This window comes from Emys orbicularis, chromosome 4 (assembly GCF_028017835.1).
Source record: "Emys orbicularis isolate rEmyOrb1 chromosome 4, rEmyOrb1.hap1, whole genome shotgun sequence".
Taxonomy (NCBI): Eukaryota; Metazoa; Chordata; order Testudines; family Emydidae; genus Emys; species Emys orbicularis.
The window spans coordinates 91,603,548-91,622,214 of NC_088686.1; the positions used below are offsets into that span (position 1 = coordinate 91,603,548).

Below are 18,667 nucleotides of genomic sequence, written 5' to 3' on the forward strand. Positions count from 1 at the left end.
ATACAGATGTAGTTATAGTGTGACGTATACAAGCGAAACCCCCCCATAAGTTCTGAGATCAGTTAGACAGGACAGTTGGTGGGCAACTGAACCTGCTCTATATGGTGATTGTAGGTGAGGGCTCTAGTCAGCATCTCTGTGTTCTCATTGGTACATCTTGAAGTAAATTAACTACCATATTTTATACAACAGTTTTAAAGCTTTGTCTGAGTAGCCTATTATGAAAATGCAATAAATAATAAATAAAATCCACCATTACACACTTTCTCCCACATACCCCCCCAGAGTTACATGTACCACAGTTTGGGAACCCCTGCTTCTAGTGGATAGAGGTCTGGGCTGGGAGTCAGTCTGGTCTCAGACTCTGTCTGACATTGGATAAATCACTTCACCTACTCTGAGCCTTTGTTTCCTTTCCTACCTTTTATCTGGTTTGTCAATTTAGATAATAAACCCTCAGGGCAAGGACAGGCTCATACCATGTGTACAGTGCCTAGCACAAGGGGGCCCCAATCCTCCAGATGCTACGGTAATACAAATATGTTTGCAGTGTTGTTGTAGCCATGCTGGTCCCAGGATACAGAGAGACAAGGTAATATCTTTTATTGGACACAATCTAACCCTCAATTGCCCACTTTATTTCAAATGACCACCTACAACATGCATTACCCATTATCCTTAATCTGTCCCAACTTGTATTTAGCTCAGACACTCTGATTTCTTTCCCCAGACTTGAAGAAGAGCTCTGTGAAGCTCAAAAGATTTTCCCTTCCACAAACAGAAACTGGTTCAATAAAAGGTATTACCCTCACCCACCTTGTCTCTCCCATACAAAAAAGCCCAGCATTTATTGACTAAAATAAAAGTAATTGCACTCTATAGCAATTCATTTTTTAAATTTCAATTTTTGTAAAGAAAAACTTATGTCCATGATTCTATTTAAGTTTCATAGACAAATTAAATGGGTTTTCAGGAAAACTTTCAACAGTTTAAAAAACAAATGAACAAGAAGTAGTTTGTGAAAATTTGTTTTAGACATCATACAAAGAAACAAGTTTACACATGATAAATCATTGACAAACGCTAACAAAATATCTATTTGCCCTAGCAACAGCTTAATGTCCTAAAGCATGCATCTTTCACAAAGCAATCGACCACCACTCTTTAAGGCTATGGCTACACTAAAAAGCTAACAGCGGTGCAGCTGTAAGGCGCAGTCGGGGGGCGCTATTCACACCCCTGAGCACTGTAAGTTATACCGATATAAGTAGCAGTGTAAACATAGCCTAAGATGCTGCATTCCATTGTTGTAAGATAATATTTTCTAGATAATGCCAACTGCCAAGTATACTGTATAAACTAATTTCTTTAAAAGGCAAAAAAACCCCAAGACCTCTCAGTCCATTGTAAACTACTAAAATGTGTGTGTTCTCCAAATAAAAGTTTCACGTAAAGCTCTCTTTCCCTCCATCAGCTAGAAAGAAGGTGAAGTTGACTACTATTCCTACAATTACTATCCACAAAGAATATTTTATTTTATGTTGGGGTAGCACGATCATTTTATTTTATTTCATTTTATTTTTGGCAATCAACCAAAGATTCTAGATAAGTATAACATACATAATACATTTTCTGGTTAACACAACACTGAATTTGTGTAATGGGTCCCATGTTGGTTTTGTAATACTTACTGTTTATTTTGTAAATAAGTACTGGTATATTTCTTACTGGAGCATAAAGTTTTTGAGTCTGGGAAATGAAGTTGCATTCCATCCCCCCCCCCCCGTGCCTACCCGCCCCCCCACCCCCAAAAAAACCTGTCAAAATTTGCTGCACCTGGCATGTTTAAAACAATGAGCATAATAGCCCAACTAACCACCGAAAACACATTTAAAAAAACAAAACAAAAACCATCACACCCCTTTGAAGAATCACAAAAACTAATCACTAATGTTTTATTGATATCAAGAAGTGGTTGCAATATAACTGGCTACATATAAAATTTTTAAAAATAAACATAAAGGTCACTTAAGTGACTAAAAAAACTGGTTCACATATTTTTAAAAGATAATTTTCTAAGTGTTAAAATAACTGAGTTAAAAAGTCTTTGGAAAAGATATTCCTTAGCTAACATTAAACGATCACAACTGTTAAAAGCTGATAAAATTTTGTCTTTCAACACTGTATTTTTTAACATTTAAGGAAACACTTAACCAAGAAATAACTTTTGTACTTTAAAACCTAGTTAAATCAAGCTAATAAAAAAAAAAGTTATTTTGCTTCCTATACTATCTTTGTTTTCTGTGCAATGATCCAATACAAAGATTGTTCTTGGGTTTATGGATTACCATAGTTGAGGACCTATATGACTGACTGGATATAGGTCTCTTATTTTTTTTCACTGTAACATTCTTGTCTTCCTTAGGCGGTGGCACATGAATTGGTTTCCAGGGAATAGGGTTACAATAGGCTGGAGCTGGATATGAATTTCCTTCGGGGTATCCTAAAATATTTAGAAAACACACACAATTAGAAAAAAGAAATATTTATACTGAAAACACAATAAAAAATTGAAGTGTACCAGATCATTTTTGGATTAACCTGGGGCATTTCCTGACTAGCAATTCTTTCTTGGGCTAAATTAAATAACTTGATTATAAACATTATAATTTAGAATAGCTTTAAGATCTTTAATGGGACATGGTATGTAACAGTTTAGAACAATTTATCAGTCTCTACTGATGGCTATAAGTCATCCACCTCTGTATTCACCCAGTAAGTACATCCCCCATTTGTATTTTTAAAGATCAGCAATATAAATATGTCAAATACTGTGTAACAAGAACAATGCTTGTCAAGGCATACATTAAAGGAGCATGTACACGGTTAGGAAGTTACCATTTGGTATTATTTTCAAACTTAATTTGTAAGTGTTGTTTCCCACAGCCTTGTCTCTGGAATTCACGTTTCTATTCCAATCTTTGCTTAATTGTTACCCTTCTTCAAACAAGGGAAAAAACATTCACTATCTGCAATTAATGATCTATGTGCCAAACCATGAAGCCTAAACCATGACAGCAGGAATGTATTACCCTTGCAATGGCAAGCCACTTTGTCTGTAATGAAATTTCAACACATACTTCACCAGGGTGGTCAAAACAAAGTCTGGAACATGTTCTTTTGTGTGAACTAAACTGGGTATAGAATTATTTTTAATAAATCACTTAGACAAGGGATGGCAGCTGTCAGCAAGTTATGAGGTTCCAACACAAAGCTTGAAAGCAGTATGTATTACCATCTATAATCAGACCTAGCCAAAAGAGCAACTGATTGTGTGTCTGGTGTGAGAGCTGTTTTGTGTTCAGATCTTGGAGATTGGTAGTCTCCCTGTCAAAAAATATTTTAAGTTTTAAATTAATATAATATCAGTGATTTATAATTTAAGGAAAAATGCAAAAAATTAAATAAAAAAAGGAAGTATATATTCAATATCAGTTAAGGCCTCACATTTATAATACAACATGCCCATTTGTAACAGTTTTCCATTTTGTCCTTCCTCCCGCCCCCGCAACCCCACAGAAACTGAAGACGGAGGCCCAGGAAACTCCATGTTGTGATTATCATGGACATTCCTCTTAGACTTCCCTCAGAGCAGGAAGAGAATGAAGAATAGGGCTGTGGAGGAGGACAAGAGCATGGCTCCAAGTCCGGAGATCCACGTGGAAAGGAGGGCTGGCTCTGCATGGGGATGTCCTGCCAGGTTTCTGCCAGGCCTCCTTATAGATTCATAGATTCTAGGACTGGAAGGGACCTCAAGAGGTCATCGAGTCCAGTCCCCTGCCCGCATGGCAGGACCAAATACTGTCTAGACCATCCCAGATAGACATTTATCTAACCTACTCTTAAATATCTCCAGAGATGGAGATTCCACAACCTTCCTAGGCAATTTATTCCAGTGTTTAACAACCCTGACAGTTAGGAACTTTTTCCTAATGTCCAACCTAGACCTCCCTTGCTGCAGTTTAAGCCCATTGCTTCTTGTTCTATCCTTAGAGACTAAGGTTAACAAGTTTTCTCCCTCCTCCTTATGACACCCTTTTAGATACCTGAAAACTGTTATGTCCCCTCTCAGTCTTCTCTTTTCCAAACTAAACAAACCCAATTCTTTCAGCCTTCCTTCATAGGTCATGTTCTCAAGACCTTTAATCATTCTTGTTGCTCTTCTCTGGACCCTCTCCAATTTCTCCACATCTTTCTTGAAATGTGGTGCCCAGAACTGGACACAATACTCCAGCTGAGGCATAACCAGAGCAAAGTAGAGCGTAAGAATGACTTCTCGTGTCTTGCTCACAACACACCTGTTAATACATCCCAGAATCATGTTTGCTTTTTTTTGCAACCGCATCACACTGTTGACTCATATTTAGCTTGTGGTCCACTATAACCCCTAGATCCCTTTCTGCCGTACTCCTTCCTAGACAGTCTCTTCCCATTCTGTATGTGTGAAACTGATTTTTTCTTCCTAAGTGGAGCACTTTGCATTTGTCTTTGTTAAACTTCATCCTGTTTAACTCAGACCATTTCTCCAATTTGTCCAGATCATTTTGAATTATGACCCTGTCCTCCAAAGCAGTTGCAATCCCTCCCAGTTTGGTATCATCCGCAAACTTAATAAGCGTACTTTCTATGCCAATATCTAAAGTCGTTAATGAAGATATTGAAGGATCCTTTAGGAGTGATACTCCCACTGGCTCCATTACCTCCACAAAACACCCTTCTCTGAGAAGACCGCATATGCAGTGAGAACATTAAGCTGCTTTTTGCAACATTAACTTTGTGAGTGTGTCCACATAGGACAGGGGTCGGCAGCCTTTCAGAAGTGGTGTGCCGAGTCTTCATTTATTCACTCTAATTTAAGGTTTCGCGTGCCAGTAATACATTTTAACATTTTTAGACTGTCTCTTTCTATAAGTTTATAATATAACACTAAACTATTGTTGTATGTAAAGTAAATAAGGTTTTTTAAATGTTTAAGAAGCTTCACTTAAAATTAAATTAAAATGCAGAGCCCCCCGGACTGGTGGCCAGGACCCGGGCAGAGTGAGTGCCACTGAAAATCAGCTTGCGTGCAGCCTTCGGCACATGTGCCATAGCTTGCCTACTCCTGACATAGGATATTTGCCCAGCAGAGCATGCTGGACTGTGGTGATGCCACTCTATGCCTCACAGTCCATTTAGGGACCATGAAGTGGGCACAAAGGGGTACCATCAGGAAGGTTTTCTCAATAATAAGCCTCAAACTTTCCTTTTCTGATTTTCATCCCATTACCCCTAATTATACCTGTGTCCCACCCTCTTCTCCTTTCTCCGTCTCTCACGACATCACTGAATTTCACTGTCCAAAGTGGATGAAAATGCAGAGTAAAAAAAACCAAAAATTAAAATTAAAAATTAAAAACCACCCACAAGATGCTTGTTGCCTAATAATATTGAATGAGTATAAAATACATATTTCAATACAGCCCTTATAGTGCGAAAAGGTATTATATTTGCAATATATCTGTAATATACTGTATCTGTTATCTACTCACTAATGTGACAATATTAGATTCAGGCTGAGAATGTCAAATTAAATTTAAATAAACTGGAAAAAAAGACATCATGAAGCCTGAGATTGCCACAATATTTAAATAGACATCATGGTATGTGTCTAGTATAAGTACAAACCTGGAAGTTTCCCATTGGTATAGCCATAACCGTGTAAAACTGGGCGGGGCTTATTTCTGGCATTCTGTAGCCACTCTCTAAAGATCTTCTCTGATTTCTCTTTTTTCTCCTGTAATTCAGCTACCCTTTTTTGTTCCTTTTCCTAAAAGTGAAGAAAAATAAAATGTCCAGAGACAGAATTTTGTACAAAATATGCAAAAGTTCTTATCTACTACTACAAGTCATTTCCCTACAACCAAACTTCTATCCTAATATTCAGCAGCTACTCGTAACAGATCACTTCAGTTTTATAAGGTTTCGAGTTTTTAGGCTAATGAAGTTATGTATATTTTGTCATGATTTGCAACAGCATCAGTGTTTGTTACTTAGCCACATTCAGGATAAAATTGTCATTGTTGTGTAGAAAGATATCTGTTGTGTATTCATTTGCCATAGCACAGTCAACAAGCAAATACCCTAAGGTTCAAAGACTGAAAAAATGATAATTTCCCAAATGATATGGCCAATGTTAAGTAGCTTTTGTGCAAGTGAAACCTATGGAACATGTCTACTATATGACTGTTGTCCAAAAATAAACTTGATCATTGAATGAATATGCACATACACACAAACACTACTATTTCTATGCAGCTGCTAATAAATCATTGTCCCATGGATATCATTTGGGGTGGGCAAGTGCAAAGGGGGAAAATATGCCATCCAGCAAGGCTCATTGTGGTAGAAAGACTAATTTGCTCCATCCTTTAGCTGCATACAATAATTTAACATGAGACCTAGGCCTTGTACGCCCATCCAATTAGAAGTCTCTGATATTTAAAATGATTTAGTATCAAATTACTATTCAGTCTGGATTCACCGATGACCAAGATACAACAGTAAACATAGCAGTACTGCAAATGGATTGCCTATATTTGTCCACCACAAAGACAATGAGCAAGTCTTTACTCTAATACTTTAAAGAATGGAAACATTTACCATCAAGTGATCAGGGTGAGATCCTTACCTTCCTTCAACTCCTTTACACTGGGTAAAAGGGTTGAGCAGTGTAAAGAGATCTTAAAAGCCCATAAGCAGCTAGGGGAGGATTCCCCCCAACATAGGTATTGTAGAAGCCATAAACTACCATATATACTCGTTCATAAGCTGAATATTTTTGGTAAAAAAGTGACGCATCAAAGAGCGGGGGTTGGCCTATAAACGGGTCTACACCAAAATTTAATGATTTTAAACTCTATGGAATCATTGAATAGAATATCTAATACATTGTCGTTTTGTTTACCTGGAGCGTCTGCAGACATGGAGCCCCTCAGCTCCCTGTGGCCGCAGTTCGCTGTTCCCAACCATGGCTACAGGGAGCTGAGGGGCTCCATGCCTGCAGATGCTCCAGGTAAACAAAATGGCCCGACCCACCAGTGGCTTACCCTGATGGCTGGAAGCCAAAGTTTGCCAACCCCTGAAATATAGGGTCGGCTTATGAAAGGGTCATACAGTTTTTGCTATTTTTACCTAACCATCTTGGGGGGGGGGGGGGGGTGTCAGCTTATAAACGAACGGGCTAATGAACGAGTATATACGGTACCTTCTCAGGACCCTTCTACAAACCCTAGTGTAGGGGGGCACAGCTCTCAGCACCACAGATATTCTGGATAGTACTGTGGCCCAGAGAGGCTCCCAAACTTAGATCAGCCCCCAGCAATATTTAAGTTACTCCAAGGTCCTCTCTAATACCTGGAGAAGTCCAGGATTAGGAGGTTGCAAAGATGGCTTCCTACAAGTTCTGTGCTGTGCTTCTGTGCTAAGCTGCTAAGAATCTCACCCACAGCTCCATAGGTTGCTGCCATAAATAGGTCTAGAAGAAATTGCTTGGAAGGTAGAGAGTTTACAAATTTGTTATAATAAAAAACCCACTGTACTCATTAAATCAAGTGCCTTTTGTTTAAGTATAAATTAAATTTTTATAAACAAATGATTTTTCTCCTTTTTGCTATCAGCTCTCAGTTTTCTCAAGTATCTCTGATGTCAATCCTGCAAATCACTAAAAGATTAACGGGAATATTCCAAGTTTTCAAAAGTATTTGGCTCTGAAATAGTTGTAAAAATCTCCCCCCAAAAATACAAAGCATATCAGTGGATCAGACTAGATAGTTACACCTCTACCCCGATATAACGCTGTCTTTGGGAGCCCAAAAAAATCTTACCACGTTATAGGTGAAACCGCATTATATTGAACTTGCTTTGATCTGCCGGAGCGTGCAGCCCCGCCCCCCCCGGAGCGCTGCTTTACCGCATTATATCCGAATTCGTGTTCTATCGGGTCGCGTTATATCGGGGTAGAGCTGTATTTGCTGGTACTTGCAGTCTGCAGCTTTGCACCGGATTAAAAATGACAGAACCACAAAGCTCTGCCAGCCTTAAGACATACTCAAGGAGACAGTTGTCCCTGAAAGCATAGGGTGCCACCACCTTCCTTGAAGGCAGCTGGACTTCATTCCTACTGGGAACAACTGGGGATAGTGGCCACTTCAAGAAAGGACCTTTTTTTGTTTGTTTTGTTGTCGTTTTTAAATAAAGATAGTGACAGCTCAGTTGCATTGCTCCCAGTGAGAACAACAGGCGATTGCAGACATTTTGAAAGAGGGCATTTCTTTGTGGAATTTTCTGTAGAAGAACATTTATCAGGCCTTGCTGAAGGAGAATTTTTCAGTTACAAAGAGTGGCAAGAAAATGACCATTTATCCTTAAAAAAAGTCTTGAAACTTAGCCAATGCACAAGATTTCAATGAGTTTTAATTATGTGGGAAGTTGGATGGGGCTGCATTATTAAGATCATTCAGGTCATAAAAAGTGATCTGACACAGGGTATAAAATTTCTTAAAAGTACCAATTTTTTTAAATTTAAGTCACCTAATTAACAGCTTTATTTATAAATTCTCAGAAAATTCATTCAGTACCCAAGACTAAGTGCTGTAATTTCAGGAATATTCTGTATTCAAGTAGTTAAATTCCTGCTTTAAACTGAAACTCATCTCAGTCTTAAGTATGGAACCACAAGGAGGGCTTCCATAGTGTGTATGCATATATACATACATATACGCATACACACAAATTTTTTTACTAATGTTAATTTAATCAAAACAACGCCACTTCACGTATAACAGGCTGGGCCTGACAAGCTGATATCAAAGAAAATGAATGATTTCTACCTCCTCTTTCTTCTTCTTCTCAGACTCTTCAGCTCTTTTCTTCTTTAACCATTCTTTATACTTTCCTTTAGCTTTTTCCTGCAACTGGATTCTCTCTAGATCTCTCGCTGCTTTTTCTGCCATTTTTTTGATGAGCTTTCGTTCCTTTTCCTTTCTTTCCTACACGAAACAGGTCAAATAAACAGTCTTTTCAGTATTTTCAAAAGGTCATTATTGGCTCCTTAGCTAACCACTTTTCATTATAATAACTGTGTAAGAATTAACTCCAAGCAGAATTGGTACAAGCTGGAGAAATCACTGTTGCAACAGTTTAGAATTTTGGTTTGAGAAAAGCAGCTGGACATCACCTTTTGGAGATAAAATAGTGTGAAAGCATAAGGTTGGCATAAAATACAAGTGAAATCCAACTTCAACACTCACTGTAATATTTTATGTTTACCATAAAAGAAAACTAAACAAATAAGACACACAAATTCCAAACATAACATTACATTGGGAAACAAAGAATGGCACAATTCTTTAAAACTGTATAATAGTTATTAATGAAGTAGCAACTTTATCAGTGAATCTCCTAGACCCAAATCTATGATTTTGGGTGGAACCCAGGTTAAACTTTTCCATTTTGGCTGGAAGCCACAGAGATTTGTGGTTTGTTTGAACCTGAAATGCCAACAGTGTGAACTGATGTGGAAATCTATTTTTTTTTTTTTTAAAAACATGACTCTAAGGAGAACCAGATTGATATTTCATGACACTACATGATTTTTCATATGCAAAATTTACTTGTGAACCAGACTGACAATTGATAAGAAATCTACATTCCTTCTAAGGGATCATGTTTTTGTTTTTTGTTTTTGAGAGGGGGGGGGCATTCTTTGGTCTGTAAACTGAAGATCAGATTGATCAATGTTAAAAGTATCCATGTATGAAACAAGTGAAGGGAAATGGGTGATAAAGAAATAATTAGGAAACTACTTGCTAAAGAGGCCATGAGCCATTGTACAAGATTTAACAGGTTCCCCCATTGAAAATGAATGCCAAGTGCCACAAAGAAGTACCAGCCTCCAAACTCTTCAGTGGCTGACTTCATACAATCAGCTTTACACATGAAGCACTAGCCCCAAGGATAGGCCATCTACTTTCCCCATCTTATTGCCATAAACATTGACTCTCACTCATCCCAGAAGAGTACTGCGCAAGATGGCATGAAATTAACTAATGAAAGCATATCAATTACTGAAAGCTTTATGTTGCATAAGTATCTGATTAAACACCTGATTAAAAGTGTACTGCTGTGAGTCAATATGCATCAACAAAGTCTAGCTCCAATGTATTTAAATGTAAATGAAAAGTTTCTAAGTTAAATACACAGTATGACGGGAAACAGAGGGAATATATAACTTGTTTATACTTGGTGTTGCTAGATTCTTGTCACAGTTCCCTTTGATTCAGGTTCATGAACAGATTGTGTCTGTTCAAACTGCTGGGGGGAGGGAGGGAGGAAGGTATTTGGTGTGGATGTCAGATTCAGAAAATCCCAGGGGAGAAGGTGTATTTCTTAAATCCCTTCCTCTGCTCCCGGATGAGCACCACCATAACAGAGTCCCCATAAAACCTAGCATCACACACACCTTAAACCCCCCTCCACCCAAAAATGATGAATATCAAAAACTACCTAAAAAGTATCCTAACACTAAAAATGAACACCATTAGAAATTAATTAAAATCTATCTACAGAGATCTAGAGATAAAGTCTGACCAATTCAGACCTGAGTACCGCCTGCAGTTATTACACTGTCTATGGAAGTAAGAAAGGATCTGAAGTGGTTAGGGCTGCACCTCACTTACGTAACAATACTGACTGGAAAGTTCAGTGTTACAAACATTAATAACGCTGCCCCCAAAGAGAGACTGCTTTGTAAATGTTCCAGAAACACACCTTTGAGCCTAGTGGGAATATACAGAGGCCACCTCAAAGAAGTTAAAAACTATTTAAAATATCACTTCTGACGTTGTCAGTAGCTAATTGCTAAGCTTTTAGCTTTAGTAAATCCCACAATGCTCTGTCCTATACATGATATCACCGTATCATTCTCTCTAAGTGGCTGCACAAGGAGGCTCAAGTATAGAGTGATGCTGATACTGCTCCTGAGACAACCTGACTGAAAGACTGTCTCGCTGAAGGACAGAGCAAGATCCACCCCAAGATATCCTGCTATACAAAAGCTTACAGAAATAGGAGAAAATTGAAAATGAGCAAGAAGAAAAATGTAAATCCTGCAGTTTTAGCATCTCTGCCATTTTTGCATTATTCCATAATATTTTGCTAATTCTAGGCTATTATATTTGATTAGTTTCTTTTTCTTGTGTAAAGATCCAGTCAATAACTAACACTGACACCTCATTCACCCCAATACAGTGAGAACTTCAAAGCTTAAATGGGACCATTTAAATACTATTATTGTTTATTTCCTCCCTCTATTTAAAAAGAAGAGCAAGAAATTAAATCTCTCAAACACACAAAATCCCACCCTATGTAACTGCACCATTATAGCTGATTAGTAGAAAATTACAAGTCAGAAAATGCAAAAAAGAGTTAAGGTATTACCAGCAATGTTAACTCAGCTGTTTTGCTGATTTATAATGTTTTCTATTCAGAGCTTTTTGATAATATAATCCATTACTCCATCATAAAATATTCAAGATACAATCAAAATTAATGTTGCTGTTAGAACCTGAATTTACATTTTCCGATTTTGTTTAATTTCTTTCACTATAAAAATCTCTGGTGTTAAGGGACAATGCATTGCTCGGTCTTTCGGGTGAGATGTAAAAGTGCTGTAGCTTAATGTTGCATTAATGTGGATTCTTGCATTTGAGAATACATAAGTTACAGTTTTAAAATTTCTATATTGATAAAAATATTTACATCTCATGTTAAGTGCTACATTTATGATTTGCAAAGTAACAACAGTACTTATTCTATTTGGGTACAGTCAAATATTTGGAAGTTCAGTTATTCTTAAGTAGTTGTATTAAAAGATAAAAATACATTAGATTCTCTATACCTACCATAACTTAAAATGGTGGTATAATTGAAACTAAGGGCAAGTCAACACTACAAAATTTAGTTGACTTAAGTTACATCGATGTACAGCCCCCGCAGTAATTGAATGGTTTTATAGATCCACACTATGCTCCTGTGTCGGCGGTGCACATCCTCACCAGGAGCGCTTGCACCAATTTAACTGCCAGTGTGGGGCAGTTTCTAAAAGGCAGCAATAATCAATGTAAACAATATAGTGTCTACACTGACACTGCAGCGACCTAACTACATCGAGTTAGGCACTACGCCTCTCGTAAGATGGAGTTATTAAGTCCCTGTAGGGGGCAAGTTACATCGGTGGGAGCTACATTTTAGTGTAGGCGCTTACAGAGTTAGGTCAACGTAAGCTGCCTTTTGTCACCTTAACTCTGTAGCGTAGACCAGGCCTAAGAGTCATAGAGTTGAGATTAGTGAATAAAGGTGTGTTTAATGGGATTGGAAGATAAAGTACAGATCTTCTTACCAAAGAGAAGATAAGAGGGTAGAACACATTGTCAAAGAGAATTTTTTTAAATATTTAACCCAAAAGCTTGTGTGTCAGTCTTTCAATAATCCTTCTAACCCATTTTATTTAGCATTTATTCATGAGCTTCTCACTATGTTATGAGATGCTTCTAATTAATCAAACTGTCACACCAGTTTAGCTATACCTGTGTTTAATGATACATCTCATTATTCAGTATCAGATATTCCAGTTTGACAGTAATCAGGCTACATTCAGGGAATTTAGCCCATTTAGGTCCCTAACGTGCAATCAGTTTCCTAACTGAAGGCAATGTAAACTGAAGAGGCTCAGCACCTCGGGATCAAATCCTTCAAGTAGGTAGTGAAAAACCAACATGCCACTATTATAATTCTGGCAAGGCAAAGGAAAGTAACTCACATACAGCTAGAGTTTTCCAAGTGCAGTGCTCCTAAAGATAAATGCCCTTGACAAGTGTGCAAGCCTTGGATCCAAAAATTATCTAGAACTACTGAGGCTGTGCACGTTCTTAAAGAGGTCTGAATGTCTGGCATGAGACTATATAAAGGTCGGTAGTCCAAACCATTCTCAATCTCTTTCCGTTTTTGAAGTACCACTAAGGACTCAGAAGAAGCAGGGAAGAACGATTGGCAGAGGCACTATACTTAGAACGCTATTTGTAGCCAGATAACTCTTTTGCCTTTGCAGATCCCCACTCTTAGATGGCCCTTCTACAAGGTTGCTACTATTGGCCCAAATAATTACAAAAAAAAAGGTTTCTCTGCCAAAACAAGCATCTGAATTAACTAATTCAAGAGTAGTGTGGGTAAATGTGACAAACTTCATGTGACAGCTTACATATTTCACAGAGAAATGGTTGAAGTCAGTTTCTGTGACAAGCACAATATGATAGGCCAGGGGTCGGCAACCTTTCAGAAGTGGTGTGCCGAGTCTTCATTTATTCACTCTAATTTAAGGTTTCGCGTGCCGGTAATACACATTAAAATGCCCCCATGCGCCCCCCGGCTCCCACCTCACCTAGGGTTACCATATTTCAACAATCAAAAGAGAGGACGGGGGGGGGGGGGGGGAGGGAGGGGGGCCCTGCCCCCATCCACTCCCTCCCACTTCCCACCCCCCTCAGAACTCCCAACCCTGCTCCTTGTCCCCTGACTGCCCCCTCCTGGGACCCCTGCCCCTAGCTGCCCCCCAGAATCCCACCCCCTACCTAAACCTCCCTGTTCCTTGTCCCCTGACTGCCCCCTCCTGAGACCCCCCCCACCCTAACTGCCCCCCAGGACCCTACTCCATACCTATCCCTTGACTGCCCCGACCCTTATCCACACCCCCACCCCCAGACAGACCCCCAGGACTCCCACGCCCCATCCAACCACTCCCCGCCCCCTGACAGGACCCCCAGAACTCCCGACCCTTCCAACCCTCCCCCTGCTCCATGACTGCCCCCCAGGACTCCCCTTACCATGCCCATGCCGGTCAGACGCTGGCTCCATGTGGAGGCAAAACATGCTGCCGGGCTGCCGCACGCACAGCCCCTCCCCCGCAGAGTGCTGAGGCAGTGGGAGGGGGGGAGCTCCGGGAGGGGCAGCGGCGGCTCACACTTCCGGGAGCCACAGAACCCGAGCGTGGTGAGAGGGGTGCCGGGGGGGGGGGGGGGGGGCGCCTGCCCAAGCTGCAGTCCGGTGCCCCCCCAGGGGCTCCTGCAGCGGATGCATGCGGGCGGTGGTCCCCGTGCGCCCCCCGGCTCCCTCTCGCTGCGCTCAGGCTCTGCGGCTCAGGAACGTGAGCCGCCGCCGCCCCTCCCACAGCAGGCTCAGGGCCCCACACCCCGGCAGCTCACACTCTCGGGAGCCGCAGAACCCGAGCGCAGTGAGGGGGTAGCCAGGGGGTGCGCCTGCCGCTGGTCTGGGGTCCCAGACGCCGGCCCTGCTCAGCCTCCTGCCGGCCTGGGGTTCCGTTCACTCAGCTGGCAGCGGGCTGAGCGGGACCGGCAGCCGGGACCCTGGCTGGCAGCCGCATGCCAGGCAAAAATCGGCTCGCATGCCGCCTTTGGCACGTGTGCCGTAGGTTGCCGACCCCTGTGATAGGCTCTAAGGTGCTAATTCATGCTTGGTCATAGCAGAATTGATCTGAGAATCTAATCCTTTTGTACAATTTCTGAACATAGTTTTCTCCTCTTGGGCTTATTTATAATAAAATATTATAAAAAGATGGTCAGCTATGAATGAGAACTTACTCACTACCTCTTTGTTGATGCACATGAACTCCTCAACACAAGCTGGTACTCACATATCTGTTGACAGAAGCAGCGGCAACCCTATTTGCAGGGTGTCCCTCCCATAACTGTTAATAAATCAAGTCTATGCCTGGTAAGTCACAAACACAAGCTGCCATCTTCTATGCAAGTCACAAAGAACAGAGTCTCTGCATTTATGGAGTGCTTTTCATCTTCAACAAACAAATCACTAAAGTGGGTTCATTAATCCTCCCAATAGTCCTGACAGGTAGAACAACAATGGAAATAAACAGTGTACATAGTTGTTAGATCACTAGAAGCTATTTAAAGAATCTAAAAGTTGGATGTTGGACAGTGACTTCTTTATACATTATATCTACTGTTACAATTTAGGTGAGGGTTGATTTAAGAACAGCGGCATAAACTTTAATGAAAAAAGCTGACAGAATTATTATAGCAATGAAGCAATTTAGGAGCCAATACAATTTACACATACACTTTATATAAGTTTACTGTATCCTTGCTTGAAACTAAATTGAGTCCTACATTCACTTCATAAAACATGCCTTACTTCTGCAAGTTTTAATAATTTCCTTATAAGGACGGTGCAATACGTTCTGAACAAACAGTGGTCTGAGCTACATTGGTTTCAAGCCAAAATAAATTATTCACTATGCCAGCGAACTTTACCCCTTTAAAAGTTGTTAGATTCATATCCTTTAAGATTAAGGAAAAACTTAAAAAAAAAAAAAAAAAAAAGGGAATTTAAGACCCATGAAAAGTGCCGGACTCAAGTTCTCTATTTACAAAATCAAATTAGGTAAAACACAAATAACTGTACAGCAAGGCAAGTTTCCCCACAAATCAACTCTGACCAGGAGAGATAAGACAGTAGTTTGTTTTCCACACCTAGTCAAGTCTTAGGCCTCTCTAATCAGATGGCAAACAAGAATGTCTTTAAAAAAATGCACATGTCCACTAAGTACTGTCTCTGGAGAGCACCATGTGAGACTGGGGGTTATATACAGTACTGGACTTGACAGACAAATGCATACCTAATATAAACCAGAAAGAGATTATAGCAAAAAGTGGTAATTACCTGCATCAGATTTTAATGGCTCTGTTAACCTATTTCCAATTCCTGTGCCGTTCAGTTCCCCCTAAAGTGAAGGCTATTTTAACACTGAAATGGCTTGTTGAGTGTGTACAATCATAACTAATCTGCTTATAAATTATACATGGAAATCCACAATATATCTTATGGTATTTTTATACATAAATCAGAAAGTATAACAAAGAGGAAAAGTGTGCCTGTTACACACCCACACCCACCACGCTAGTCTCCATTTCAATCAAATGTTTCCACTGGATTCAAAATAGTATTCTGTTTTGTTTTTGGTTTTTTTTAGGCTAGTGTGTTTTGATCGGTGTTCTTTTGACTTTGTAAGCAGTTGAGACATACTGCAGCTTAACCAACACAAGTTAAATAGATAATCTGTCTGCCCACAAATGACTCAATACTAACTTGACAGAAAAAGAAGTCTCCATTTTAGCTCGATGGAGAGTTTGAGACTCACCCACTGGCCAAGCCCCAGAGGGGGTCTCAAAGCCCAGGCTCCAGCCCAAGCGTCTACATTGCAATTTTATAGCCCAGCAAGCCCAAGTCACCTGACCCACGCCAGCCATGGCCATGCCGCAGGTCTTTTAACAGTGTCCTAAGAGTACTGTATACTAAGCATTTGTTCCTACTGAACTACAAAATTTCATGTCAATATAAATATCTTTCACAACTGAACATAGTGCTTTTTGACAGCTCAGTGCCATAAAACGTTATTTTTAAACCCACTAACTACCTCTAAAAATTGCAAATTATGTTTACACAGAAGCATGCCAACTGGTGAAGGTAACTTTATTTATTTTCCTATGGTAATTTAAACAAGATGACTAAGAATGTACAGAAGTCTCCATTGAGTAAGGTATTATATCCTTTTAAAACAGAAAATAAAACCCTCACTGCCAGCTAGCAAAAGTCTCCAAATTTCACCTCCTAGCCATTTCACCAGAGTGCTACATTTCACAACTGGTACATCATAACTGATATTAAAATATATATGTACTGTATATTAAAATGCAAGAAAAAAACAGAACTGTGGTTCTTTGAGATGTGTTGTACACATGTATTCCACTTCTGGAGTGTACGTGCTCCATGTGTCTGAGATCAGAATCTTTTGTCCAGCAGTGTCCATTGGGGCCACGCATATGCCACGAGTCCTTCATGCCCAGTACTGAGCGCATAAAGAGGGGGACCAGGCCCAACTAGTTCCTTCACCAACACAGAATCCAGATGTTCTAGGATTCCATGGTAGCAGGAAAGGAGGACAGGTATTGTATGTTGACAACATCTCAGAGAGCCACAGTTACTGTAAGGTAAGTACGTTTTCTTCTAGTCATTCTCAACATGCATTCCACTTCTGGTGACTCACAAGCACTAACCAGATGTGAAGTTGGTGCGTGTTTGAAGTCTATTTAAAAGATTTCAGGACACAGGCATCAGACTTCAATGCCTCACAAAGATATAGACCAAGCCCCACACAGAGCTTTCTCATGTATGCCACAGAAGATACCTGAGCCCCAGTGGAGTAAGTCCTAATCTGTGCTGGGGAATCTAAACTGGCCTGCTCATAACAGATCTTGATGCAGTTAGACAGCAACTTAGTCTCTGGGTTGAAACAATCTGACACTTTAACCTGTCTGTAAATGCCACAATCTTGAAGAGTCTCTGAATGGCTTGGTTCTACGTAGAAAGGACATCTAGAGAACGTAGTCTAGCCTCTCGGTTGGAGTGTAGTATAGGAAAAAAGAATGACAAATGATTTATCTGATTAAAATTGGTAAATATCTGGGAGGGGGCTTAAGGGTGACTTTATATCCTTAGGTAATATGGCCACAAGTGCTCATATTTCCCCTCTTCTCCAGGATGATGTGATTGCCACCAAAAAAGCCATTTTCTTATCTAAATCTTTCTTGGCTCTGCTCTACTAGCTGCACCATATATTGCATATAATTTACGCATATGCTCTCCCCAAAGTTCTTTGGTAATAGGGTCCTAAGAAGCACTCAGCAAGTGAGAGACTGCACCGAAGAACAGAACGCAGGGCACACTTAACAGGGTAATGTGCCAGAACAGTCAAGCTAGTCATTAGTCTTCTGAGTTTTCAAATACAATTTCCCTTATCAATTATAGCAAAAATGAGGCACAGAACATTTTGGGATACAGTCTTGAACTTCAGGGGGTGTGGCTTTTTTACGTTTCCCATTAAAATGTGTGCTCACTTAGAAAAAGAAATATGGATGCTTGAAGAGTCTGAGTAAAAAGGACAGATTTAATTAAATAACTGGATATTTGAGTATTTTGAATTAATGCATTATTTACCTCTTCATTCTTTTTCTGCACCCATTCCTTGTGTTTCTCTTCAGCAATCTTTTTTTTCCTTTCAAGTTCCTGCTTTTCTTTTCTTCTCTCCACTTGTAAATTCATTTCCTAATTAAAACAAATTTACATACATACGGTATTTTCAAATATAAGCCAAAGTAATTTGAAATGCATAAAGTTCAGATTTAACAAAATCATTAAGCTGCAGTGCTTCCCAGCATTGGCTTATGATAAAGAATCTCAGTTCCTTTTACACAATATATATATTTAAAGTGACAAGGAATTCTTTCAAAAAAAAAAAATTCTTAAGGAGATACAGAAAATAGTTTTTCAGAGATGCACGTTACTGATTGACAATAAGACACTAGATGCTTAGCTTAAGCTGCCACTGCTAAGCACCACTTTCTGAAATCAATTCTTTCATATGTATGCCTTGGCACCATTGAAAGTCACTGGTACCAGTTCAAGACTTCTAGTGATT

General features: G+C 39.7%; 1 protein-coding gene across 1 annotated transcript in view; it reads right to left on the reverse strand.

The window, feature by feature from the left end:
* Positions 1 to 2,288: 2,288 nt before the first annotated feature.
* Positions 2,289 to 18,667, reverse strand: part of CCDC34 (coiled-coil domain containing 34) — a 28,584-nt gene continuing 12,205 nt past the window's right edge. The window contains exons 3-6 of the mRNA XM_065404357.1: positions 18,187 to 18,294; positions 8,931 to 9,089; positions 5,728 to 5,869; positions 2,289 to 2,503 (exon numbers count right to left, since the gene is read on the reverse strand). Of these exons, the coding sequence (XP_065260429.1) occupies positions 2,289 to 2,503; positions 5,728 to 5,869; positions 8,931 to 9,089; positions 18,187 to 18,294 (624 nt within the window). The remainder of the gene's footprint in view (positions 2,504 to 5,727; positions 5,870 to 8,930; positions 9,090 to 18,186; positions 18,295 to 18,667) is intronic.